This window comes from Balaenoptera acutorostrata, chromosome 3, assembly GCF_949987535.1.
Source record: "Balaenoptera acutorostrata chromosome 3, mBalAcu1.1, whole genome shotgun sequence".
Classification (NCBI taxonomy): Eukaryota; Metazoa; Chordata; class Mammalia; order Artiodactyla; family Balaenopteridae; genus Balaenoptera; species Balaenoptera acutorostrata.
In genome coordinates this window covers 152,956,117-152,981,569 of record NC_080066.1, presented here as the reverse complement: position 1 = coordinate 152,981,569, position 25,453 = coordinate 152,956,117, and the positions used below count along the sequence as shown (strand labels likewise).

Genomic DNA, 25,453 nt, shown 5'->3' with positions numbered 1-25,453 from the left:
GCTTGGTCTCTGAGGACTTAATCCCTGTCCCTTTCTCTCTCTCACACACACACACACACACATCTCTTCCAAGACAAGCGAAGAGAAGAGCTCTTGGGAGTGGGTGTTCTGGAAGAGGGAAACAGCAGCCTGAGTGTTTCATTCTGGAATTTGTCACTTTCCTCTCAGCTGGCACACCCTGCTCGCCCCCAGGGCTGCGTTGCCACTGCTCCCTCCTCCTCTGCCCCCATTCCCTCTTGGGTCCCCTTAGCCCAGCTGAGTCAGGCCAGGATCTTCAAAAAGAACGTCAGAAAAATCAAAGAATAACAAAAGGGAAATAAACCCCCGAAAAGCACATGAAAATCCTTAGCCTTTGAGTTTGGCAAGTACAGGTTCCTGACCCAGCAGAGAACGTGGGGCCTTGTGGCATCCCAATTCCCCCTGAGAGAGAATGTACATCCAGAGAGGCTCTTCTTACATTTTGAGGTTGTTTCCACTTGTTTTTTTTCCTGCTCCCTCATTAAATGTCCCAATCCCTCGGACCATGATGGAGATCAATAGGGTTGCTGGGGAAGAGAGTGGAAACGACTCAGCTTTGGCATCAGAGAGACTTGGCTTCAAACCTTGCCTGTTGTTTGCTTAATGTATGAATCTGGCACATTAACTTAACCTCCATGAGCTTTGATTTAAATTATTCTGAGGATTAAAAGATAAAAGCATTTAACACAGAGTAGGGACCCAGAATGGATCTCTCTTGCTCACCCTGAGCTGAAGGATGTAACAAGTACTCAGCTTCTCTAAGAACATTTTCTTAGCATCAGTAGCTCTTTCACCATTCAGCTCCCTGCCTCCCCAGACCCTGATCTGGCGAGGAGTGAAAGGTCATTTCTCTCATCAGCACATTAGACACACAGACACATGCAGCAGGGAGGCATAAGAAAGTGTCTTCCTACACACAGAGGAAGAAAAGTCTTTCCTTTCCCAGCTTAGAAATTCACCCCTGGGGCAGGCACACAGTAACACACACACACACACACACACACACACACACACACACACACACAGATGGGAGTAGTACCAGGTCCTGGATGTAGCTCTTCAGAAGATTCCTTGAGGGCAGGACCTGGCAAGAGTTCGGGGCCCACTCTACACTGTCTCAGTTCAGGGTGAAGGCATAAAAGTCCTCCTCCTGGAGACCCCACCTGGCTGACTATAGCTTCCAGGGCAGGGGAAAGGCAGGATAATGCATCAGTTTTGTCAGAAGCCAGTAGAGCAGACAAGGTGCTGAACACCTTAATTTTATGACAGGCTTTGGCCAGTGGACAAAACCTACTCTAAAGCCACACCTACATGCTTTGAAATGCTTTTCATCCCAATATCATGGAAAATAATTCAATTTTAACTTATTTCTGTTGCCTCATATTTACCATTCATTTATTTCTTCTCTACAAACCTGTTATTTCTAGATCTTTTGTATAACATAATGATAGACCATAAAATTGGTTTATCTCCTCAGAAAGAAAAAAAGTTCCCTCTCGGTGGAATTAGAATGGCACAAGGGGCTTCCCTGGTGGCGCAGTGGTTGAGAATCTGCCTGCTAATGCAGGGGACACGGGTTCGAGCCCTGGTCTGGGAAGATCCCACATGCCACGGAGCAGCTGGGCCCGTGAGCCACAATTGCTGAGCCTGCGCGTCTGGAGCCTGTGCCCCGCAACGGGAGGGGCCGCGATGGAGAAAGGCCCGCGCACCGCGATGAAGAGCGGTCCCCGCACCGCGATGAAGAGTGGCCCCCGCTTGCCGCAACTGGAGAAAGCCCTCGCACGAACCGAAGACCCAATACAGCCAAAAATAAATTAATTAATTAATTAAAAAGAAAATCCTTAAAAAAAAAAAAAAAAAAAAAAAAAAGTCGTAGAATGGCACAAGGCCCCACGTTCTGGGCTAGGTCAGGAACCTGTATTTGCCAAACTCAAAGGCTAAGGATTTTCATGTGCTTTTGGGGGGTTTATTTCCCTTTTGTTTTTCCTTAATTTTTCTGATGTTCCTTTTGAAGATCCCGGCTTAACTCAGCTGGGCTAAGGGGACCCAAGAGGGAATGTAGGGGGAAGGAGCAGTGACAATGCAACTTTCCTTGGTCCTACTATTGAACTCTGACATCTTTCTCCAAGTTGGAAGTTGCTTAACTTCTCTGGGACTCATTTTTCCCAACTGTAACCTGGGAATGATACACATTTATGAGGAACATATGAGATAATGGCTGAGCAGATTTCTGAGCTTCAGAAACTGTAGCGTGCAAGGCAAATATCAAGCATTCTTATTCTTCCACTCATTTTCATTTTCATTATTGCATCAGGTGAAAAACCCAGTCAGCCTGCTTGCTGCTGCTGCTAATTCCCACGCCCACCCCCCCAGACCTTCACACATATACGCTCACACATCCCTGCTCCGGAAAAGTGTGGAAGTGTCAACACTGCAGGGTCCTCTGCCAATGAGCCAATGCTCACATGCCCCCAAGGCAGCCTGCAGATGCCAGACTTGATGTTGATGGAGTTCTGAGCTGTGCAGTCTGCAGTTGCTGTGTTCCTCCACCTTATGCTCTGGTTCTGCCTCTCAAAGTTGCAGTAACTCACCCATTCTCCTTCCCAGACTTGAGTGAGCCTGTGCCTAGCGGGAGAGCAGGGAGTTCCGCAGGAGTGGCGCTGAGAACTCTCCTCATCTTATTTCTCTGGCATGAATGGGTGTGTTGCTAAAAAAAAAAAAAAAAAAATTGGCTTTGCAATTCAGTTTTGCAGTCTCCTATGGAGAGAAGTGGGCAGCTGTGGTAATGAAATCCAGAGCCCCGAAAGAAGTTTAAGGAACAGACTACAGACCCTGTTCGTGGTGAGGGAGGGGGAGGAAGGTCTGCCTCTAACAAAGGATCTGATTCAGAAGCAATGAAGATCTCCAGTATTCTCTCTTGAGTTCAGAGTTATGCTTATACCCAGAAATGAACCCATCCTTGGAGCCATGTCCATGGGAACAGGATTTGGCTGATGAGCATCCCAAAGGCCTACTTGTCCCTGCACTCTGCCAGCTTGTCTCCCTATCACTACCCCACCCCAACCCAGGGTTTGTGGGTCTCAGCCATGTAGACTTGAACGTGAGCTTGACTTGGCCTGAGGTCACTGGGATGGGGGTGGGGTTTGCCTTCTTCCTTATGGGGAGCATCTCTTCCAATATGCAGCCTATTGGTGTAGCGAACAAAGCAGGTCTCCCCACACTTAGTGGTGATTTACATTCCTTAGGGAACGCTGTGAGCAAATCAACCCCTTGTAGAAAGAGCTAAGAGTTTGTGCGTGACAGAGCTTATGAAGGAAAAGTCCCCAGGTGGAAAGAGATTAGCAACCAGAGCTAATTCCAACAGAAATGGAGCCCATCATGCTTTTCTGTTTGGGGAATGTCAGAGAGGTGAACAGGACATGAAGGCATCTCTTCCAAGGTTTTCACCCAGTGCCTACTATACCCCTTATCTGTGGATCTTGCTCTGGTCCCAGCTAAGTTACCTGCTGCTTCCTCCAGGAAGGCTTCCAGGGCTGCTCTGCCCCACTGACCTCTCCTGTTCCAAGCCTGAACCTTTCCCTTTTCCACTAGGACAATCAAGATAAGATGGGATTTGGGGGGCAGGGGTTAAGAAAATTTCCTAGGAACTAAAAAAAGAATAAAATTGAAACAGACAGTATAAAAGCCTAGAAACTGAGGGATTTATGGCACTCAGTAGCATTACCCAGGGTAAGCAGAGTTTGCTTGCTTCCCTCCCAGGGCCCTCTTGTAGGTAGCATCAGCTTCCCAGAAGCAGGAGGCCTCAGCATTATCCTTGATGCCCTACTCCCTTCCCCACAACCAATCTCTCCACTGTATTCTCCCCCAGAAGTGTCTCAAACCCATCCCCTGCTCCCCAACCTGCTGACTCTGCCTTATTCATGTTCTCACCATTTCTTTCCTGGACTCTGCTATAGCTTCCTCATCAGCCCTCCAGCCTCATCTCTTCACTCCAGCCTTTCTACACCGAATTTCCGCCTCTCCTGGCCTGCCTGAGGAATGTTTCATGCTTTAATAAAACTCAGCTCAAATGTCACCTCCTCCAGGAAGCCTCCTGGGACTTCCCCAGATAGAGCTAATCATTTCCTTCTCTGTGTACTTTTCACTTACCTTATGATAGTATTTATCTTGATGTGTTGGAATTGCTGGTTAACATGTCTAGCTACCCCACCACCCTTCATGGCAGCTCCTCCAAGGACACAGACTTTGGCTTTTACTTTGTATTTTCAGAGTCTAGCAGGGGAGCTGACTTTCATTACATAGCAGAAAATGCTCAATGGAGAAAGGAAGGGAGAAAGAAAGGAAGGGAATGGTGAATGGAATGGAAACTTTGCACAGCTGTAGATGCTTCAGTTCCTGAGCTGCCTCCTATATCTTGTGAAGGATAAAAGGTAATTTCCTTAAAACAAACTCGTACTGGTGCATTGGCCCACCATTCTCTGTCACAAGTTTCACATGGTGCTGATGGCCCTTACACTTGCTTCAAAGCTGCTGAAGAGGCTTATAGTCCTAAAGAAGAAACGGCCCAGGGAGATTAGACAACTGACAAAGTTCTCACAGCCAATTTGTGACAAAGAGCAGACTAGAACGCAGGGCTCTTGGTGGGCCAGAGACCAGGGCCCTTGACACAACACCAATGGCCTCACTTCAGTTTTCCCTCCAGGCGACAGCATATAATTATCAACATTAGTATTTAGAATTTATATGCAGCTTTTGCTTCACTGGCTTTTTTATTATCCTTTTGATTAGTAATTCGGTATGCAGCCCAGATGTGGAGCAAAGCCAGGGTAGGGAGGGGAAAAGCAGAGGGAGGCTAAGGCCAAGTAGGGGACCATGATCCCCTGTGAAAGAGAGGACAGAGGGGAGTAAAGGTGCAAGAGGGCACATAGACTCAAGGGACAGTGTCTTGTGCGGGGGTGGGGGATGTCTGTACAGATGCTATATGGGCCTCAGGTTGAGTGGTCCAAGAGCCTGTCTTGGGGCTTCCACTCTGATGGGGCAGGGGCAAGAAAAGCAAGAATATATTCAACACCCAGCAGGTTAAACACCAATATCAACTCTGAGACAGACCACAAGGCTTAGGGAGTTCTCTGCCCAGCCCTGAAGAGAAGGAGACCCAAGCTCCATGACAGGGGCTCTTGGCTCTTATAGTGCATGCTAGGAGCTAAATGGAACTGGTCCAGATACTCCGTGTCTCCGTGTGGGAGTGAGGGTGTCCCAGAGACCACCATTCAGTGTGCTATGGTATCTTTGGATGGGGGAGGGAGGACTCCCACTGCCAGAGCCTGGTTCTCAGGGCCTCCTTCCATCCCCAGTCCCAGCTTCAGCTTGCTTTGGGGTTTACTTTGCAGGCCCATATTTACCTTCAGAAAATGAGACTCCTCTCCTTTCCCAACCTCCTGGTACTATGGTGAGACTCAACCTTGTACAAAAATAGCCTCATCCACTCCTAACACTCAAGATGAGGATACCTCCGTACTTAAAAAATGGAAACTGATGGTGGGGGAGTGGGGGGCGGTGATAAAGAGCAACACAGTCAGGGAGACAAAGCAGCCGGAAACTCTGGCTGATATCTGAGGGTATCAGGTACCACTCTGGGAGAACTGAGGGGAACACTCACCCACTGAGGGCCTATTTGGGGCCAATGGGTCACACATGCCATCTCACTTTGTCCTCATATGACCCCTATGAGGTGATTCAGCTCCCCCATTTTGCTAAGGAGAAACTCAAGGCCTTGAAAAGTTAAGTAACGTATTCAAAGTTATATAGTTAATAAGAGAGACACTAGGACCAAATCTTAGGCCCACAGTCTTTAAAGCCTGTGCACTTCCCAGCACAGCACTGTTATCTCTAAATCAAGAGATTTAATCTCTATGAGCCTGGCGTCTTCATGTGTAAAATAGAAAAAGAAAAAAAAAAATATATATATATATATAGCCTCATAGAGTTGTTAAGAAAATTAAATGTAAGATAACATTGGTTAAAAACATTAAAACCTGAAAAAAACAAAACAAAACATTAAAACCTGGCGTAGTGTCTGGTACATAGTAGGTGCTCAATAAGTGGTTTTTGTTTGCTTGTTTTTCTTTTTAGGGCAGATCAATGTTAAAACTCCGGGCTTGGGTGCCTAGGGGCTCCAAAATGGGAGTACCGCCCATCGCTTCTGGGGGAATGCGGGAGTAGGGTGAGGAAAAGGGCCGGGAAAGGGGGATCGGCTCCAGGAACCAGAGACGCCAGTTCCAGCTGCGCGCCCATCGCTCCGCTGCCTCCTCTGGGCTCCCCCGACTTCCCGCCCCGCCCCGCCCCGCCCCGCCCCAGAGCGGGTCCGGAGTGCCTGGTGGGCTGATTCCGGAGCGTAGAAGGGAGCACGGAGCACGGAGGCGAGAGAGAGGCGGCGGCGGCGGAGGGAGGCGGGGAGGCGGGGGACCCTGCTCGTTGCTCTCCCAAGTCGGCGCGGAGCCGCCTCGGGCCGGGCTGAGGGCTGCGCGGCGGCGGCGGGGCCGAGTCAGGATGCGGGGCTCCCGGGACCACGCCGGGCTGGGCGGGCTGCGGCGGCGGCGGCGGCGGGTGGCGGGAGGAAGCTGTCCGCGGTGCTGAAGAGGCGGCGGCGGCGGCGGCGGAGGCGGCAGGGACCCGGGGCCGGGAGCAGAGGCGCCCTTCTGGGAGCTTTACCGAAGCCGCGAGGCAGGGGCGCCGTCGCTCACCGGCTCATGCCGGGCCCCCCAAGCCCCGCGGAGGAGGTGGGACTGCCCTCTGCGGGACAGGTAAGGAGCCGTCTGGGGGCGCAGCGGGAGCGCACAGCTAGGCGCCTAGGGGATATTGAGCTGGGGAGGGCAGTGGGACCCCTCTCAGCGATGGGGGCTCTGACTTCCTGCTGGCGGCCCGAGATAGCGCCAAGTCCATCCTTACCCTTCCCCCTACAGGCTGGAGAAGCTGGGAGGGTCCTGAGGGACTGGGGCCCAGCCAGGCACCTGGGTACCCTGACCCTACACCACCAGGCCTTGACCCCGACCTCGAGCAGCTCTGAGACACCCTGCTCACAAGGAACTGATGAGAGTCCCTTGGACTCCTGGTACCCCAGCGTCCACCAGGGCTCTGCGACACTAGGGAAATCTGAGCCAGCTTCACTAAGCTCCCCTCTCCTCCTCCAAGCCTGTTCATAAGGGTGACTGGAGTGGCTCTGGTCCCTCCTGCCTCAACATTTCTTTGCCCTCAAATGGCCCTTGGGCCAAGGGATGGGCCAGGCCCATTTCTCCAGAGAAGGAGGGAGGTACCAGAAGATACCTCAGTTTTTTTCCTGGGGCCCTCTGGACTCTCATGGAAGGAGGCTGGTTTTGCATCACGCTGCTTGGTGCATGAGGGCAGAGCTGGGGAACCTGAGTCCCATTTTCTATTATGTGACTGAATACGGGTGACCCTCGACAGAGCCTCCATTTGGAGTCCTCCCTCTGTCTGGCAAGAGCATGCTGAATGAGCTCATTCAGGCCTGCAAAGTGCTTCCAGTTCTTCAGAACAGAGTTCTCTGAGTGGCAGAATGTAGTGATCAAAATAAAACTGCGTAGAGGAAGTCTGGCCTATCGCTGTGGCTGACCACTGCTTTATCCCCATCCTCTCGACCCAGCACAACTTCTCCACTGTCAGTCGTAGAAAGAGCACTAAACTAGGAATTCCTAGCTGGGCGCTGGCATTTACTGGCTTTAGGCCAGTTACCTGAGCTCTCTGAACCTCAAGTTTCCTCATACCTAAGTGGCGATAAGGTAGCTGCTCTGTTCACCTCAGGGAACTAACTTAGGAGTCAATGAAACAATGCCCATGATTGAAGGCTTGTCAACTGTGTGCCACCATACAAGTGTGAGCTGCTGTCACTGTCCCCATCCACCAGTCAGGCCTGCTGGCGGAGACCTGATCATTGCCAGCCTTACCCCATTTTCTCCCAGCCCGGCCATGGCTTTCTTTGTCCTTGGCCTTCCTGGGGCACCAGAGTAAGTGAAGCTCAACTTATAAATCTTGAGGAGCCCAAAGGGTTCCCTCCCCTTCTCCTCTTCCATCATCACCTATAGAAGACAATATAGGGTGAGAGTCTGACTCACAGTTTTGTTTTGTTTTGTTTTGTTTTTTCCCAAGAATCACAGATCTAGCGAAACAGCTCCTTGAAGGCAAGGATTGTGTTGTTTTCATCTCTTTGCTTTCCTCCACACCTCCCCTCCCCCATAGCACCTGGAAGATAGTAAGGACTCAGTAATTGGGTGTAAAATAAGAGAATGAAGTTTTAAAATATCTCAGAATAAAAGCATTTGACTGGAAGTCAACAGCCCTGTGTTCTGGTCCCAGATCTGCCACTGACTGTCTCAGGCAGCTCCCTTCCCCTCTGTGGGCTTCAGTTTTCTCATCTGTAAAAGAAGAGGGTTGAGCTAGATGAATTTTAAGATTCTAAGCCTTGATGTTCTGTGGGGCTCTCTGAGGGCCAAGCCCACAGATCCCTCAGTTCTCCTTGAACACAGAATACCAGGTTTATTAACCTGGTTTGGAGAGTAAGTTATGTCCGCTCAGTAAAGAATTAGATTTTATTAATGGAGTCGAAGGGAACAAAGGAACCAGAAAAGGCCGTGTATGGTTTTGGTGTTTTCTTCAGATTTCCCTCTCTTCCTTATTTCCCTGAGAAAGTCATGAGGGTGTACAGAGTTGCTGAGCTGGGAGGGTCCCTGCCTCCAAGCCAAGAGGCCAGGAAAGCACTCCCCCCAGAACATCACTGTGAGTAACCAAGGGCCAGGGACCCAGTCCTAGGCCATTTCCTCCCAGGGATGCTTCCTGGTAGGGATCCCCCTTCTAAGAAGACTAGAGAAGGGCACAGTCAGGAAAGATCCATCCCTGGGGAGTTTTTTAATTTAAAAACAAAATGATCTTCTCTGACAATAATTTTCCTCAACTGCGGCAGGCCCAGTGATGCTCAGAAAAACCTTAGCTAATTGGCACTTGGGTAGAGCTGAGCAAGCCATGCCAGTGACCTCCCCGACTTACCCTGCAAACGCCCAGCCAGGGTGGGGGAATCAGCCCCTCCCCCATGTCAGCACTTTCTGGCTCCCAGCTGTTGGTGCAGCACTGGCGAGAATCAGCTCTCAGCTCTCCGGAGTTAATGGACAGTCACTAACCCTCATAACAAAGTGACGGCAATGGTGGCAGCAGAAGGCATAGAAAGGGGCTTTATTTTCTGCGAGACTGGTCTGTCGGGGTGCTGGCCTGCTGCGGGGACTAGCAAGTGTAGCACCCCTCCTTCTGCAGCTGTCTGGATAGACTTCCCACCCCCAGAGCTGTCAGGGTGCAGGGCACCTCTGGTCACCCAGGCAGACACATCTGGCTCCTCTCCCAGCCAGGGAAAACTACCCACTGGCTACTTCTTATCTTCCCCTCCAGCCCCCTCCCTACTGAGGCTCCCATTCTGACCCTCTTCACAAGGCCTCAAAGGGAAGAAGAGAGTCAACCCTGGCACGTGACTGGTTGATCTCAGTTATCTGGAGCTGGGGGTGGAGGGGGGGTGGGTGGCAGGGAGATCTGAGGAAGAGGAAGAAATCAGTGTGACATGGTCATTAAGAAATGGTGCATGTGTGTGTATGTGTGTGTGAAGAAAGAGATTGAAACTGAAATACTCACATGCAGGCCCCTTTCCCTGGTAGCACACACAAAATGACAGAGGCAGAGAATATCTGGAGAAATCTGTACATTATTAATTACCTTCAGGTTCAAAAGGCCAATTCATCTGTGCATCCTCAAGGGACTTCCAGCCCTAAAGTACACCATTCCAGGGAGAAAAAAGCAGAAGGAACAGACTTCAATTTGGGAAGAAGAAACATCCCAGATCTCTAAACCTTTGGCACTTTACAACCTCCTTCCCTTCTTAGGAGCTCGGTGGACAGCCTGCCTGGAGCAAGGCCCCCTCTGCTACAAACCAGGGGACACTAAGGACTGATCTCATTCCTGCTCCTTGTATCCAGGTCCTCTCTTCTCTTGCCTCCTCTTTTATTCTCTCTCCCTCCTCCCTGCAGCTCCTCTACCACCCTGCCCCCTCCTAACCTCACCCCCCTGCCCCAAGCAAGCCAAGCAGAGAGTGAGGGCCCGATGCTAGATGTGTTATCTTCCACCATTAGATGCACTATTTGATTCTAAGTGGTTGAGAATGAGCTGCTTCAGTGGGGAGACAGGTTGTTTCAGCAAGAATAAAGATTTGATTTCCACCTGAAAATGGACTATTTTGAGTAGTGCTGTCACCATCCCAATTCTCCCAGCAATTTTCACCTTTGTCAGCCACAAACCCACCCCCCAGGCAAGTGGATTTTGCTCTGAAGGAGAAGCCAGTCCAGCCTATAGGAGCCCAGGGTGGCAGTGGATAAAAAAGAGGGTGGACTGATGTTCCCGGGAAAAGAGCAACTGAGAAGCTTCCCATTGGAGCTGAGAAGTGTTCCAGCTGTTTCTCTCTCTTTCCTGGGTTTCCCCCTCAGCCCTCTTCTCCTCACTCTCCATAGGTCATTCAATCATTCTCAAATCTCTCTCCAGCCCTGACCAGCACCCAGGGCTTCAACGCTATACATCAATTGCCAGGTGGAGTTTCTACTCTTATATCACAAAGGCACTTTAAAACCAAACTCAAACACGTATTCTCATTCTGCTCTTCCGTTTGCGTGTGTGTGTGTGTGTGTGTGTGTGTGTGTGTGTGTGTGTGTTTCATTTTTCCAGCTTGGTACTTGATGACCCGTTTCAATCTAAATATTCTTTTTTTTTTTTTTTCAGCTCAGGAAACACGTTCTGCTTTTACTTCTTTATTTACTATTTTTGTCCTCCAGTGTCTCTGTTCTGTCTTTCTGACAATCCTGTTAGATGGATGTTCGATCTCCTGGGACTCTCCTCCATGTCTCTTAACTTGCATATCTTCCATCTTTTTGTCTTTTTGCTCTATGTCTTGGGAAATTTCATTAACTTTTTCTTTTACATGAAAAAGTTAGTCTTTAACTGTGGCCATTCTATTATCCAGCTTCTCCATTGAATTTTTGAAAATTTAGACAATTATTTTCAATTTCAAAAATACTTTTTTGTTCTTTGACTGCTCCTTTTTCATAGCAGCCTGTTCTTCTCTTATGGATGCAACGTCCTCTTACATCTCTCTAAGGACATGAATTGAAAAAAATTTTTAATATCTTTTCTATAACTTGAATGATTTGGGAATCTTATTGGGTCAATTTTCTATTTGTTTATTTAATCTTTCTCTTTTATTTTCATGTAGCTGTTTTTCACAATCCTCTGAAGTTGGGTAAGTTTGTTTCCCTAACAGGCCTCTCCTTTGAACAGGAATTGTTCTTACTTCTGGTGTTTGGGACTGTGAGTGTCTCTGTACTGATTTCTTCACCAGGGAATCTTATCTGTTCTTTATCTCCTAGAAATTCCTCTGTGTTTCTGATCCACTGATATCATTCTTTTCTGTTTTCCAGTTTTGTTGTGGTTTTATTCTTTTGAAAGTATATGTCCTGTCATTTTAATGGAAACTTAAGAGGGAGAAGAGGTGGTCATTTGTGCTCAGGCTGCCTTCTTGAACCAACAGCTTCCCCCTAGATTTTTTGCCTAAGTTGGTGGCATCACATTCTACTTAGTCAAAAAAAAAAAACCCAGAACCTGGAAGTCATTCTTGCTCCTACCTCTCCCTCACTTATAGTTAGTCTCAAAGTCCTATTCATTTAGCCTCCTAACTACTCCTCAGGTATGACACTTCATCTCCATCCATTTTGCTATAGATCAGGTTCAGATCCTCATCCTCTCCTGCCCGCATTTTTACAATATTCTCTTAACAGGACTTCTATTTTCACACTCTTCAAATCCTTTCTGCTGCCACCGAGAGTGCTCTGCCTAAAACATGGGTGTGACCATATCACTTCCTTGCTACAACCATCATTGGCTCCCCACTGCCCAAAGAAAAAAGCTTCTCTGCAAGGAATAGGAAGCCTTCCCACCTCTCTTGCTTGATTCCATCAATACCAAGCCACCTGGTTTCCCCTCTATAACACCACCCCATGCCTCTGTGCTGTTTCCTCTGCTGGAAATGCTCTTCTCTCATTGTCTCACCTAATGACTCATTTTTTTCTTCAAGACTCAGTTCACATGTCACCTGCTGTGAAAGCCTTTTCCTAGTTCCCACCATCACCTCCACTTCCATCTCAGGACAGGAGTCCCACATCAGGGCACACATAACACTCCATGGACGGCTAGCACAACTTACTCCATGGCATTGAAACTTTGTATTTGCTAGTCTGTATTCTCCACTCCTCCTCAAAACAGGTACCACTTCTGGTTTGTTTTTGCATTCCAAGAACTGGTCTGAATTGCTTAAGAAATGTTTGTTGTGCAGAACTAAATGTGCCCCAGCCAGATGTTCTCCACCCATCCCAGTCCTGGAAAGTACTTTCTTAAGGAGGAGACTCAGCACACCTAGCTCACTCATTCACTAATTCATTCACTCATTCATGAAATCAACTGTTTATGGAATGCCTACTATGTGCCAGGCAAGGGGCTGCAAGTATGAGGGAGCAGACACGGTCCCCACCCTCTCGAAGCTCATGAGCTCTGGTGAGGGAGAAAGACACTAATCAAGGAATCACACGTATATAAATAGAGACCGTGATAAGCTCTTGGAGAGGAAGAGCTGGAGCCTGGAGATCAGATAACCAGGCAACCTAAATCTAGGCTGAGGATGGACGGGTGACCTCCCTAAGGAGGTGACTTTTGAGCTGAGAGCTGAAATATTCTGATGTGCATGAAGACAATGCTTCTGGGCAGTGCAGCTGTGAGGTAAAGGAGAGGGAGAGGACAGGAGCTGAAACGGGGAAGTGGCACTGAGGACAGATGTTCCAGTTATCTGTTCCTGCCTAACTACCCCAAAATTTAGTGGCTAAAACAATGGACATTTTATTATATCTCATAATGTTTAGGGTCAGAAATTCATGCAGGTTTGAGCTATGTGATTATTCCACTCCATGTGGCATGGACAGAGGTCACCCTGTGGTATTCAGAGGACAGATGGGCTGGTTTGAAAAGTCCAAGATGGCTTCACTCATGTCTGGCGTCTTGGGGATGACCAGAAGGCTGGGCTCAGCAGGCTCCACCGACCAGAGCATTACACACACAGCCCCTCCAGCATGACGGCCTCAGAGTAATCCACAGCAGCTCAGGGTCCCAAGAGTGAGTAGTCTAGCAAACAAGGTGAAGGCTTCATGGCCTTTTATAACCTGGCCTCTGAAGTCTCATAACATCACTTTTGCTGTGCTCTGTGGTGGAAGCAGTCACAAGCCCACTCAGATTAGACAGGAGGGACATAGACCCCTGCCTCTCGATGGGAGGAAAGGATTGGCAGTTGAGTTTTACAGTTATCACTTTTTTAAGCCAGGGGAACAACAATATGTTTAAGTGCCATTAGGAAGGATCAGGAGTTTGGAGCCTTTGAAGACAGAGGAGAGAGAAAGGATAATCCATTGCATTAGCTTCCTGAGCAGGCAGCTGAAGCAAAGAAAGCTGAATTCCCCATTTTCCCTCAACTCTGCTGCCTTCCAACCTAACCCCAAGCCCTGACTCTTGCTCTCTTTACTGTGAGATGCAACAAGCTGCAACCATGACTCCAAAGCTGGCTTGGGGGCTCTCTTGCTTACAGGCCAGAAATCATCAAATCCAGCCCTAAGCCATCTACAGACAGCCACCAAAGTCACAGCACTTCACAGTTTACAGAACAGTTTACATATTATCTGCCTGGAAGATGGTCTAGCACCTATTCTTAAAGACAGCACCTCTTCCCTGGATTGTAATCATTTCTATTTAATCTTCTGCCCCGCTAGGAAGTTCTGGCTTTTATCTTACAGCTTAGAAGCAATCTCTCTTGTTGCACTGAGAGATAGTGGTCAGAGGTTGAGCTCCCTCACAATAGCTCCGTATTTATTTGAATCCAGACCTTAAGGTTATCTAGGCAGCCATCTCTGGGCTGCTAAATCACTGCAAATCTCTTAATCTTTTCTTAAAGCTCCCATTTCCCATTCCCTTCACTAAGGCCCTGGTTTTAACCCATTCAAGACCAAGTCTTCACCATGCTCACACCCACACCATTTATCATAACCCTCTACACACGGGTAGGCTCTGAAAGGTGTAGTAAATGAAAGGCCAGGATTTGGACTCAGTTAAACCTAGGTTCAAATCCAGGGTCTGTCACTGTTTAATCTTGGGCAAGTTACTTAACTTTTCTGAGCCTCAGTTTCCTCATCTGAAAAATGAGAAATAGTAATAGCCAATTTCATGAATTGTTGTACAGTTTTGAGATAAAGTGTGTGAAACACGGGGCTCGTGTGAGGATGCAGTAAATAGTAGCTGTTATAATTTTACAGGCTTCTGATGAGGACTGACCCCATCTTCCTGGTCCCACATCACACTGTCCCTGTGGTCTCTCTCTTTTATTTATTTATTTATTTATTTATTTATTTATTTATTTATTTATGGTTGTGTTGGTTCTTTGTTGCTGCACGCAGGCTTTCTCTAGTTGTGGTGAGTGGGGGCTACTCTTCGTTGTAGTGCACTGGCTTCTCATTGAGGTGGCTTCTCTTGTTGCAGAGCACGGGCTCTAGGCACACGGGCTTCAGTAATTGTGGCTCGTGGGCTCTAGAGCACAGGCTCAGTAGTTGTGGCACACGGGCTTAGTTGCTCCGCAGCATGTGGGATCTTCCCAGACCAGGGCTCGAACCCGTGTCCCCCTGCACTGGCAGGTGGATTCTTAACCACTGCGCCTGTGGTCTCTTTTTTTTTTTTTTTTTTTTGTGGTCTCTTTTTAACAGTATTCATGGTGCCTCTTCCCAGACATTTCAGAGCCCACCAGGCAGTGTATGCAAAAAACTTCCTCTAAGCCCGACGCCCACAGCTAATCCTGAACTTGATGCTGTTCAGGCCAGCATGAGCTCTGATCAGACAGACCTGGGTCAAATGGGGCTCTGTCACTCTCCAGCTGTGTGTTCTCAGAAAACCTATTTAACCTCTCTGAGTCGCATCCTCCCCACCCATGTGAAAGAGGATGGATTCAATGAGATACTGCATTTGAAGCACTTGGCATGGTATTCAAACAAAGCAAGCACTCAATAGATGGCAGCTGACATGTAATGACATCAGAGCACAGTCGCTCTTGAGTCAGACTTCCAGGGTCCATGCCCAGCTCACCACTCACCAGCTGTGTGCCTGTGGGCACTTATAACTTTCTTATGCCTCAGTGTCTTTATCTGTAAAATGGAGATAATGATTCATAGAGTTACTGTAAGGATTAAATGAGATAATACATCAAATTTGGAACAGTGCCTGGAACACAGTAAGAATTTAGTAAGTGTTGAGGTGTTATTATTTCATCCTTTAAATCTGAATTTTTTTTGTATTTCTATATTTAGGGTACATTGATTATTAGTAGCATGTAGTTGGATTGTGTTGTTTTAAAAATTTAGTCTTTGTCTTTTTAAAAAAATCAGCTTTGAGGTATAATATACATACAATAATAGTCACTAATTTCAGGTGTACAATTCAGTGAGTTTTGTGAAATACCTGCAGTCATGTAACCACTACCATGTTTCTCTCTTCTGTGGAATCTTGGCACCTTGACCCCTCAAGTTCTTGCTCCCTTGGTGATTCTTCAATGCCTTCATATTTTCCCCTAGCTTTTCTAGCTATCATTGGCTGGTTCGGTGTGACACAAGTTAGTCTGCAACTGCTGGAAAGGAAGCCCTCTGTCCTATTGTTATTCTCCCACTAGAATTATAGAGTCAAAATGAGTGTTTAGAACAGTTCAGTTCCTGGCACGTTGCAAAAAGCTCAATAAGTAAGTTCTTCTTCTTCTCCCAGTAGAATCCCAGGGTCATGTTAAGCTGAGCTGTTAAAAATCAACCCCTTCCACTCCTTCTACCCTTTCCATACATTTTATAGATAAACAAACTAATGTCACACTGTATGACTGGACTCCAGTGCAATCAGACTCCCGTGGGAGGCTGTATTTGGACTCCGGTGGATTCCTGGATGGTTTCCTGTCCCTAGTCTGGGAGGTGTCATTGTGCTCTCCTTTCCCAAATCAGGGCATGGAAAACCTTAGGGCCCAGTTCACTTCTCAGCTCAAAAGGAAACAAGCCAGGGACTGTGGCTTCACAGACGCACCTCTCGCCTTCTCCTCTTGCGGGGCCCAGACCTCCAGCCATGACCACACGTTTGGAGCAATCTTCTTACATTCAGAATCCCAGACATCTCATGTTTTCCTCTGGAGCTGAGTGCACACGTGCACGTGCGCATGTGCACACACACAAACACACACACACACACACACACACACACACAGAGGAACATGTTCACCAGCAAGTGTGCATGTACCCAGTACCATACACAGTTTGGAAGGACACGCAGTCCAGGTGAGGCCAGGCAGCAGAGGTGGAGATGAAAATTGCTCTGCGTTGAATGCTGGTCCCTTATTCCAGGGAACAGAGAGAGAGAGGCAGCCCTAAGCAACAGGCCAAAGGTCAGGCCAGGCCAAGGGCAGAGAAGGCTGGACCTGGAGCCCAGCCACCACCTCCTGCTGGCCAGGACTCGGTGCTGGGTCCCCAGGGTCAGCTCGGTGAACTCCTGTATGGCCCTAGCAGATTATGGAAAGAACATGACCTGTTAGAGAACCGTGACCCTTGGCTTGACTGTGAGCAGGTACTGCAGCCCCTGACTTGGTTGGAGGTGTGGGTGTGAGTATGCACTTGCGTGAGTGCATGTGTGTGCATGTGTGTGTGACATGCCTCTCTGTGCATACTGGGGGGAGCGGGGGGCAGGTTTTGATGCTGTGCTCAGCCTCCAAACTCAGAAGGAATGCCCCAGCCAGCCTGGGGAGGGTTTTTTTTTTTTTTTTTTTTTTTTTTTTTTTTGGCTGTGTTGGGTCTTCATTTCTGTGCGAGGGCTTTCTCTAGTTGTGGCGAGTGGGGGCCACTCTTCATCGCGGTGCGCGGGCCTCTCACCATCGCGGCCTCTCCCGTTGCAGAGCACAGGCTCCAGACGCACAGGCTCAGCAGTTGTGGCTCACGGGCCCAGTTGCTCCGCGGCACGTGGGATCCTCCCAGACCAGGGCTCGAACCCGTGTCCCCCGCATCAGCAGGGAGACTCCCAACCACTGCGCCACCAGGGAAGCCCCCTGGGGAGGTTTTAAACTGATTTTAGATAATTTGGCTCAGAAGAAATCCATTAATTTTTGCCTGGTTTAAAAGTAGTGCATGCTCATCGTAAAAAAGTGAATGTGGAAAACAGAAAAAACATGGTGTCAAAAAAAAAAAAATATGAAAAGCACCTGTGCTCCCACCCCTGGAGATAATCACTGTTGACATTTTGGCAGAGTTGAGATTACGTGCACATACGGTATTCTTTGCTCCCTTCTTGCTGAATCTGCAGAGAGCATTTTCTCATGTTATTCCTCTTTGCAAACCTGTTTGAAGGCCTTGTACTGTTGTGTTGTTGCACCATAATTTGCTTAACTTGTCCCCAAATGTTGGACGTTCAGGTGGCTTCCAGTTTGTCCCTACTGTGGAAAACCCGGGGTGAATGCACGCTTCATGTTTGTGCATGAAGTGCTGAGAAGTTCTGCTAAAGGTGCCATCAGGGTATGTGTGTGTTGGGGGGTTGGAGAGCAGTGATCCAGGCGAGGCTGTGTGGCTTGGGTTTCCGAGGCTCAGCTGGGTGTACTTTGACCAAGAGAGGGTGGCTGGTGGGAGCAGGGGGGTGAGCTGGGACACAGCCACTCCTGCTGGCCCTGGACAAGCGCCCTGCAAATGCCCCTATGGTCTTCAGAGCTCCAGGGCCTGATTCTTGGACATAAGTATCCCTCCTTTGCTTCTGGGGGATTAGAGCTTGGCCTCTTGGTGAGGCAGAGCACAGAGCAGGGGTGAATTTGGTGCATTAATCTGTTCCGAGGGCCCTAGGGCTGGTCTCCCCAACCCTACTCCCTCAGAAAGGCCCCTGCATACCTCTGCCCACATGGATGGAAGCGCAGAGGGTGGGCGAGGTGAGCAGGGGCAGGGGCCAGGTGGAGGGGCAGGGCCGGGACGGGGGCAGCCCAGGGGGAGCGGGAAGCTGGGCAATAACTCCTTGGCTCCACGGCCCATTTGGCAAATAGACGTGTTGCCTTTCCTTTGCCTCCCTCAACCTGCTGGAGGGGCCATAGTGGGGAAGGTGACAACTGCACTCAGTGGGGGCTGAATGTGCTCATCTCTTCCTGACTATTGAAGAAGGTAGGGAGTGGGGGGAGTTCACTTCTGAGGGGCTCCTTGAAGCTATGGGATCACGGTGTATTAGTGCCACCATCACATCAATGGCTGTTTAATCCAACCCCTCTTGTTACAGATGGAGAAACTGACAGTAACTGTGCCAGGTCAAAAAGCTAATGGGGGTGGGGCAGGAATGGAAACTCAGCGTACCTAACTGAGTACATGTGCCTGTGGTCACATGTCCTTTAGCTCCGCATCTGTGGGTCACATCTGCTGGTGGGGGGAGGCTGTGACAGGGGCTCCGAAGCTGCCCTTGGGGGTTAGAGAGATTAGCCCTGCTGGGAATCTGCCCCAAGGAGCCCAGGCGTGAGCGTGGCCCTGTGAGGCCTCTGCCTTGGGTGCCCAGCTCCCCACCAGCAGGAAGGAGCCCTTCCACGTCACTACAGTCCAAGGGCTTTCTCCTTGCATGTTTGCCCTCTGGAGAGGAAGGAGAGAGAAGTAGTGAGGCCCCTGCATTTGTGAGCAGCCCCGAAAGCAGTGACCTAAGCTCCCCCCTTCCCCAGTCTCTGTATGTGGAGAAAGTTCTGCCACAGCTGGTTAATGCACCCACAGGGCCTCCAGGCGCATAGCAGTCCAGTGTCTCCAGCACCATTCGTGCCCTCCCTGGGTGAAGAGCTGGGCACCTGGACCACATGCTCTTCTTCGCGCCCCTCCAGGATTCTTTGTTAGACATTCTTGGAACCCCAGCTCCAAGGCCGCACCTCTCAGGGGCTCAGAGCCTCTGAGCCAGGGGCAGTCTCTCCTTGATCCTTTGCCCTGAGGCAGGCAACAGCCCACCCTCTGCCCTCATAGCAACCCAGCCAGGAGAGCCTGGCCCCCCAAGGACATTCCCTCGCTGCCCTCCCCCAATCTTGCCTGGCCCTCTTCCTCCCCTCGCTCTGTCCCATTCCCTGGGCATTATTACTGGGGCCATGCTCTGTCTTTAGGGTTCCCCAAGAACCAGCTTTCTAGAATCCAGCCACTTCTCTTGGGGCAGAAGAAATGTCCTTTGCAAGGCTTTGGCTGTGAATTCTTGGTGGGGAATAGGACTGGGGAAGATAAACTCAGCCTGGAGGGCAAAAATATCTCACCCTTTACCATTAGCAGAGCACCAGCTAGAAGGCCAAAAAAGGCCCTGGCCAGGGACGGGGGTGAAGATAAGTTCTAAAGCCCAGAAATGAGCATAGCAGCCCCTCCCACTTATAATCTACAACATACTTGCATCTCGGCCAGCTCTGGATCCTCAAAACAACCTCGTGTGGTGGGCAGGGATTATCATCTGCACTGTACAGGTGAGGAAACCAGAAGGGCATGAAAGTTACCCAAAATGTCAGGGCCAGGACTGAGTCTCCAACCTCCAGGTTATAAGTCCAGGGCAAGACATGACCCTGGCCCCCACCAGCTTCATGATGTACCTGGGAGGGAGACAGCAAGCCTCCTGAGGCCACCTGGCGTGCCCCTCCTCTCTCTCCAGACCCCACTTCTACCTGCCACACCCCAGAGTGTGTATGGATTTGCTGTAGAAACACTCAAAAGTTGCCTTTTTCTCCTTCAGCCAGTCCTGAGCACCCACTATGCGCCCTTCCCAAATGCACAGTAGGTGCTCAGGGCTGGCTGAAAGAGGAAGAAGCAGCCCCTGAGGGTGTCTACATTTCCAGCTGGGATGTGCAAGTCCAGACCTTAGCACCCAGGAAGCCCTGCCCCAGATCCCACAGTTTGCCTTATAAGGGAGGTTAGCCTAAGGTGCATCCCCCTAAGACCATACCTGAGGAGAAGCCTCCTTCCTCAGGAAGAACTGACCTCTGTGAGCACATGGCATGTAGCGAGCTCTGAGCTAACGGTGGCCCCACCCAACCCTAGAACAAATCCTCTGTCAAGCCAACATCCTACCTGCCACCAAGTCCTGTCAGTATCTCCCAAGGCCGGCCCCCTTTTCTCCATCTCCTCACCGTTGAGTCCCAGTTGTCCTCAACTTACCTGAAGCCATGGCAAAGCCTCCTATTGGTGTCACAGTCAGTCCAAGCCACCCCACACACACAGCCCCAAGGAAGGCTTCAGGACCCAAATCTCATCCTATCACCCCTGCCAAGACCCCTGAAGGCCCCTTAGACCTAAACGGGGTTGCACGGTCTGGGCCTGCACTCCATCTCACACATTTCTCTGTACCCTGAGCCACACCAGCCTTCTCTCAGCTCCCTTGCCTACCATCCTTTATTTGGCCTCTGCGTGAAACGTGTCCCCCCCTCCCCTCACCTTGTCAGCTCATCTTCTTCCTTCAGATCTCAGTTCAAAAGCCTCCCCTGCGCCTCTGTGTCAGTTCTATCCATCGTACATTCTCACACCCTCTGCTGTACTTCTCCTTCAGGGCAGGCGTTTTCTCCACCAGTTGTAAGCTCTGGAAGACAAAGTGTGCATCTTTCTTCCTCTCTCCGCTTCCCGCCCTTCTCACCATCGCATCCCCAGCATCTGTCCAGTGCCTGGCCATCGCTGATGCTCAATAACTATGTGTTGAATGGATAAATGAATGAACCAACTCTATGAGGTAAGTACTGCTGCTATCCCCAATCTGCAGACAAAGAAACGGAGATTCTGAGGAGTTGAGTGGCCAACTCAAGGTCCCGCGGCTGGACGGTGGTACAGGAAGGGTCTAGAGCAAGTCAGACTGCAGAGTCTGTGCTCTTCACTTCCGGTCCTGCATCCAGAATGCCGGCCTCAGTGTCTGTCTTACTCTCCCAGCAGGCTCTCTGAGGACTGCTCAGCTGGCCACCAAGTCCTGGGGCTCTGGGACTCTCCTCCCCAGAGCTGCCCCCAGAACCATGGAGAGTCTGAGTGAGCTACAGAACCCACTGCTGCCTCGGAACCCCGCACACCTCCATGGCCCCTATCCCTACCCCGAGGCTTCTCCCACCTGGCCGAGCCGGGAGAAGATCTACTCCTACCTCCTGGGTGGTGCTGGCCCTGCTCACGCCCACCAGCTCCTGGACCCAGGATCCCTGCAGCTGGCCGTGGAGGCCTGGTACAGGCCCAACTGCCTCCTGGGGAGGGACAAGGTCAAGGAGCCCAGGGCAGGCAGCTGCGAAACCAGCTTCACAGAGAGCAGGGAGCCCCCCGCTGGGCCTACGGAGCGGTCCACAGAACCTGGCCAAGCGGAAGAGGATGTCACCATCCAGACTGTGTCCTACGGGGTTCAAGAGGAGCTCCAAGGCCAAGAGGACGACCAGGAGGAGGAGGAGGAGGAGGTGAGTATGTGTGTTCAAAATGCAGATTCTTGGGTTCACCTCCAGGTGTTGAGATTCTGTAGGCCTGGCTTGGGGTCCAGGAATCTGTATGTTACCAAAGAAAAGGCACTTCTGACACAGGTGCTATCTACACTTTGAGAAACACTAGCTTGGGCTATTTTTTAAGATTAACTGCATTAGGGTATCTTTTTTATTGAAGTATAGTTGATTTACAATATTATGTAAGTAGGTGTACAACATAGCAATTCACAATTTTTAAGGGTTATGAATATTTAATTTTTTAATAGCATTTTTTGTTCTTGTTTTTTTTCTAGCTCAATCGAGAGATAATTGGTATATAACATTGTTTAAGTTTAAGGTGTATAATGCCATGATTTGATTCATGTACGTATTGCAAAATGTTTACCACAATAAGGTTAGTTAACACATCCTTCACCTCACATAATTACCATTTTGCTGTTGTTGTTATAGTGAGAACATTTAAGATCTACTTTCTTAGAACTTTCAATTGTATGATACGTTATTGTTAACTACAGTCACCACGCTGTATTAGATCCCCAGAACTTATTCCTCTTATAACTGGAGGTTTGTACTCTTTAACCAACATCTCCTCATTTCCCCCACTCCCCAGCCCCTGGCAACCACCAATCTACTCACTGTTTCTATGAGTTCAGCTTTTTTAGATCCTACATATAAGTGAGATCATATGGTATATGTCTTTCTTTGTCTGACTTATTTCACTTAGCATAATGCATCAAGATTCATGTTGTCCCAAATGGCAGGATTTCCTTCTTTTTATGGCTGAATAATATTCCATTGTACATATAGATATAGATAGATGATAGATGATAGATAGATAGTTAAGTAGATAGATAAATAGATAACATTGTCTTTATCCATTCATCCATCCATCTATGGACTTTTAGACTTTGAGGAAAGTTCACCTTGTTCTTGTTTTCTTAATTATATAAGTAATTTAAAGTCAATATAGAAAACCATTCAAAGATAACTATTATTTTAGTGGATGATCTTCCAGTCTTTTTTACTTATGTGTTTTTTTCCTACCCTACTCCCCAAAAGAGATCTTGCTATATACACAGTTCTATAACAGAAACTTTCCTTTCTAAGGAACATATTTCAGTTTTGCTCCACGTAATCTAATATTTTCTACAAGATGATTTTTAAGGGTTACGTGGTATCCCATTGTAGGTTCTTCCATCACTTATTAACCCAATTTCCTGGTCATTGGGTGTTGAGATTGTTTCTAATCTTTCACAATTACTATCCTATGATGAACATTCCGGTACATGTATATTTGTATTCTTTCCGAGTGATAAATTCCTAAGGGTGGAATCACTGGGCCATTCACTGTCAAAGCTTTTGGTAGAGAGTACCGAGCCCAACCCACACTCCCACTAACAACAGATGGTCTGCCCGTTGCCCCACATCACTGCCAGTGGGTGATCCTGGGCCAGGTCACAAGAGCCCAATCATGTTTTGCAGAGTGATGCAACCTCGACAGAGAGTGAAAGTGAAGACAACTTCCTTACGCTGCCTCCCAGGGACCACCTGGGTCTCACTATCTTCTCCATGCTCTGCTGCTTCTGGCCACTGGGCATAGCTGCCTTCTACTTCTCCCAGGGGGTAAGAGCCCGTGGGGCCCAGGGCTTCTGCTCTGGCCACCCCGCTCCTCTGGGGGGCCTGGGGTCAGGGCCTGGCGGGCTGGGGCTGTTTTGCTGGGCGTGGGGATGCTCCCTTTCATCAGCGCCTCTCTCTCCCTAGACCAGCAAGGCCATCTCCAAGGGGGACTTCCGCCTGGCCAGCACCACCTCTCGCCGGGCCCTATTCCTGGCCACACTCTCCATTGCCATCGGGGCTGGTCTCTATGTGGCCGTGGTGGTAGCCCTGGCAGCTTACATGTCCCAGAATGGTCACAGCTAGTGGCCAAGAAGTTCTGGCGTCCTGACTCCCCTGCTCTGCCTGAGGAGGCAGGGGGGCTTGGGGTAGCAGACTCTCTGGGGAGTCCTGGCCCCTGAAGACAACTCATGAGGGTGGCTTATCGGGAGGAGGCCTCCCAGGCTGCAGCCTGAGGGGTGCAACCTTCACTTCTTCCTGCCTGTTGCAACCAGCCTAAAGCAGGGCTGGAAGCATCAGTCTCCAGCCCAGGCTATGTCGGGAAGCAGGAGAGGGTAGGGCTGCCCACCTGGCCATCCAGGCAGGGCCTCCTTCCAGCTGGGAGCTCTCCCCATTCTGCTTATTTCCTAAAGGGTCTCCTGTCCTGCAAGCACCCCACTACCCGACTCTGTTAACCTCTCCACAGAGAAAGAACAGATTACAGGGAGGGAAAGGGATGCCTGGGGAGAAGAGGAGCTGAGCCAGTCCTTGCAGCCCACAGGAATCTCCACCTGGGACACCCTGACCTTCCCCAACTCCACTCTCTGGCTCATGATGCCCAGACCTCAGCCAGCCAAGAAGGAAATACATAGAGACATAGGGACCCCTTGGTCTTTCTGGTTCTGGAGGGCGCCTACCTCTCCTGTGGGCTTGTAAGACAGTGTAGATTCTAGGTAGAGAAGGGACATCTCGGGTGTATAAACTCTGTACTGAGGGCAGGTTCTTGGAGCGTCTCTGTGCAGGAACGAAAGGCAGATGAGATGACACAAAGCCTGGAGAGCCCTGGAATAGTGTTGCCCCTGTTCCCCCAACATCTTTTTCTAGGCTCCTCCCGGGGGGCTCTGAGCTGGCACCATCCCAGGCAGACAGAGAGAGAGTGCCATCAGCCCAGCAGCCACTGAGCTCAGGACCCTAGATCCAGCCCTGTGGGAACATAGCGAGGAGACCCTGAGCAGTGAGTGAGATGAGGGGAGGGACACAGGCCTGGCAGGGCAGCTGAGCAGCCCAGGAAGGCTTCCTAGAGGAGGTGAGCAAGGTCTAGATGGATGAGGAGAATGTATCTAAGGGATACTGAGGGATGACCCCTTAGTATTCATGGGCAGGGATGTGGCAGGAGCCTCCCAAGGGGGGTTCAAAGCTGTTTGGATTATGCCTAGAACATCCAGGCTGGAGCCAAACTGCGGGCTCCACCAACTCAAGCAAGAGGAAGGTCAGGCCTGTGTCTCAAAGGCCAGTAATGTTTTCCCACCTCTGAATGCTGGACCCCTGGTCAGCCTTGGAGCTTCTTCACTGGCACCCTGGTTCAGAGCTGCTCTTAACACCCTCAACCTCTAGGAATCCTCCAGAATTCTAGAGACATCCAGACAGGCAGGAGGAGCACATTGTGAGGGCAGGCCTTTCAGAGTTCAATCTATGGACCGCACTGTGCACAATCTGCGGACCTGGTCATTCCCGTCCCCTACCCAGAGCTCGGGGCTATGAATCCACCAACTTGTCCCACCATCCTCCCTAATCCCAGGCGTTACCCAGCCCTCCATTCCCTGCATCCCCTGAAGTCTCACAGGCCCAGGATCAGCAGTTTTAATGTCCCATTATTGTATATAATTATCCTTGTAATAAACATTTCTGTAACACCTGGTGCCCTCTGGGCCTCTTACTGTCCTCGCCTGCCTCCACCTTTGCCTGCGTCCATTTCTTCCCCAAGACTGACCTCCATCCCCAAGTCTACTGCTCCTGGCCCCTAGCAGCATGTTCTTGAGAGGACATGCCCACATCCAGGCCTTAGGAGAAGGGGGAGGCACTCTGGCTTGGAGGACTTCTCTGCTCAGGGTAGCCTGGATGCAGGGTGATGGCGTGCATTTGACTCTGCGAGATAAGGCAAGGTCCATGCTGAAGAAAAATCCCTTCTAGACTTGAAGGCCTTGGAGATCAGGTGGAAGGGATGTGAGC

General features: G+C 49.7%; 1 protein-coding gene across 3 annotated transcripts; it reads left to right on the top strand.

Annotated features, from left to right (window-relative positions):
• The first annotated feature begins 6,608 nt into the window (after positions 1 to 6,608).
• Positions 6,609 to 25,119, top strand: SYNDIG1L (synapse differentiation inducing 1 like). Of its 3 annotated transcripts, none has more exons than XM_007184454.2 (5): positions 6,609 to 6,821; positions 20,737 to 20,913; positions 21,111 to 21,610; positions 23,114 to 23,254; positions 23,393 to 25,119. In XM_007184454.2, the coding sequence occupies exons 3-5, from the start codon at positions 21,188 to 21,190 to the stop codon at positions 23,549 to 23,551; spliced, it is 723 nt and encodes a 240-aa protein (XP_007184516.1). In that variant the 5' UTR covers positions 6,609 to 6,821; positions 20,737 to 20,913; positions 21,111 to 21,187; the 3' UTR covers positions 23,552 to 25,119. The 3 variants fall into 3 exon arrangements, with proteins under 3 accessions (XP_007184516.1, XP_007184515.1, XP_028022868.1); XM_007184453.2 differs by having other exon boundaries at positions 21,108 to 21,610; XM_028167067.2 differs by lacking the exon at positions 6,609 to 6,821 and adding an exon at positions 19,633 to 19,663 and having other exon boundaries at positions 21,108 to 21,610.
• The last annotated feature ends 334 nt before the right edge of the window (positions 25,120 to 25,453 follow it).

Excerpts from the sequence above, each read along its gene's own strand:
- SYNDIG1L (XM_007184454.2), top strand. The coding sequence starts at position 21,188 with ATGGAGAGTCTGAGTGAGCTACAGAACCCACTGCTGCCTCGGAACCCC. Across the intron at positions 21,611-23,113 it reads AGGAGGAGGAGGAGGAGGAG|AGTGATGCAACCTCGACAGA; the intron begins GTGAGTATGTGT and ends CATGTTTTGCAG. Across the intron at positions 23,255-23,392 it reads CCTTCTACTTCTCCCAGGGG|ACCAGCAAGGCCATCTCCAA; the intron begins GTAAGAGCCCGT and ends CTCTCTCCCTAG.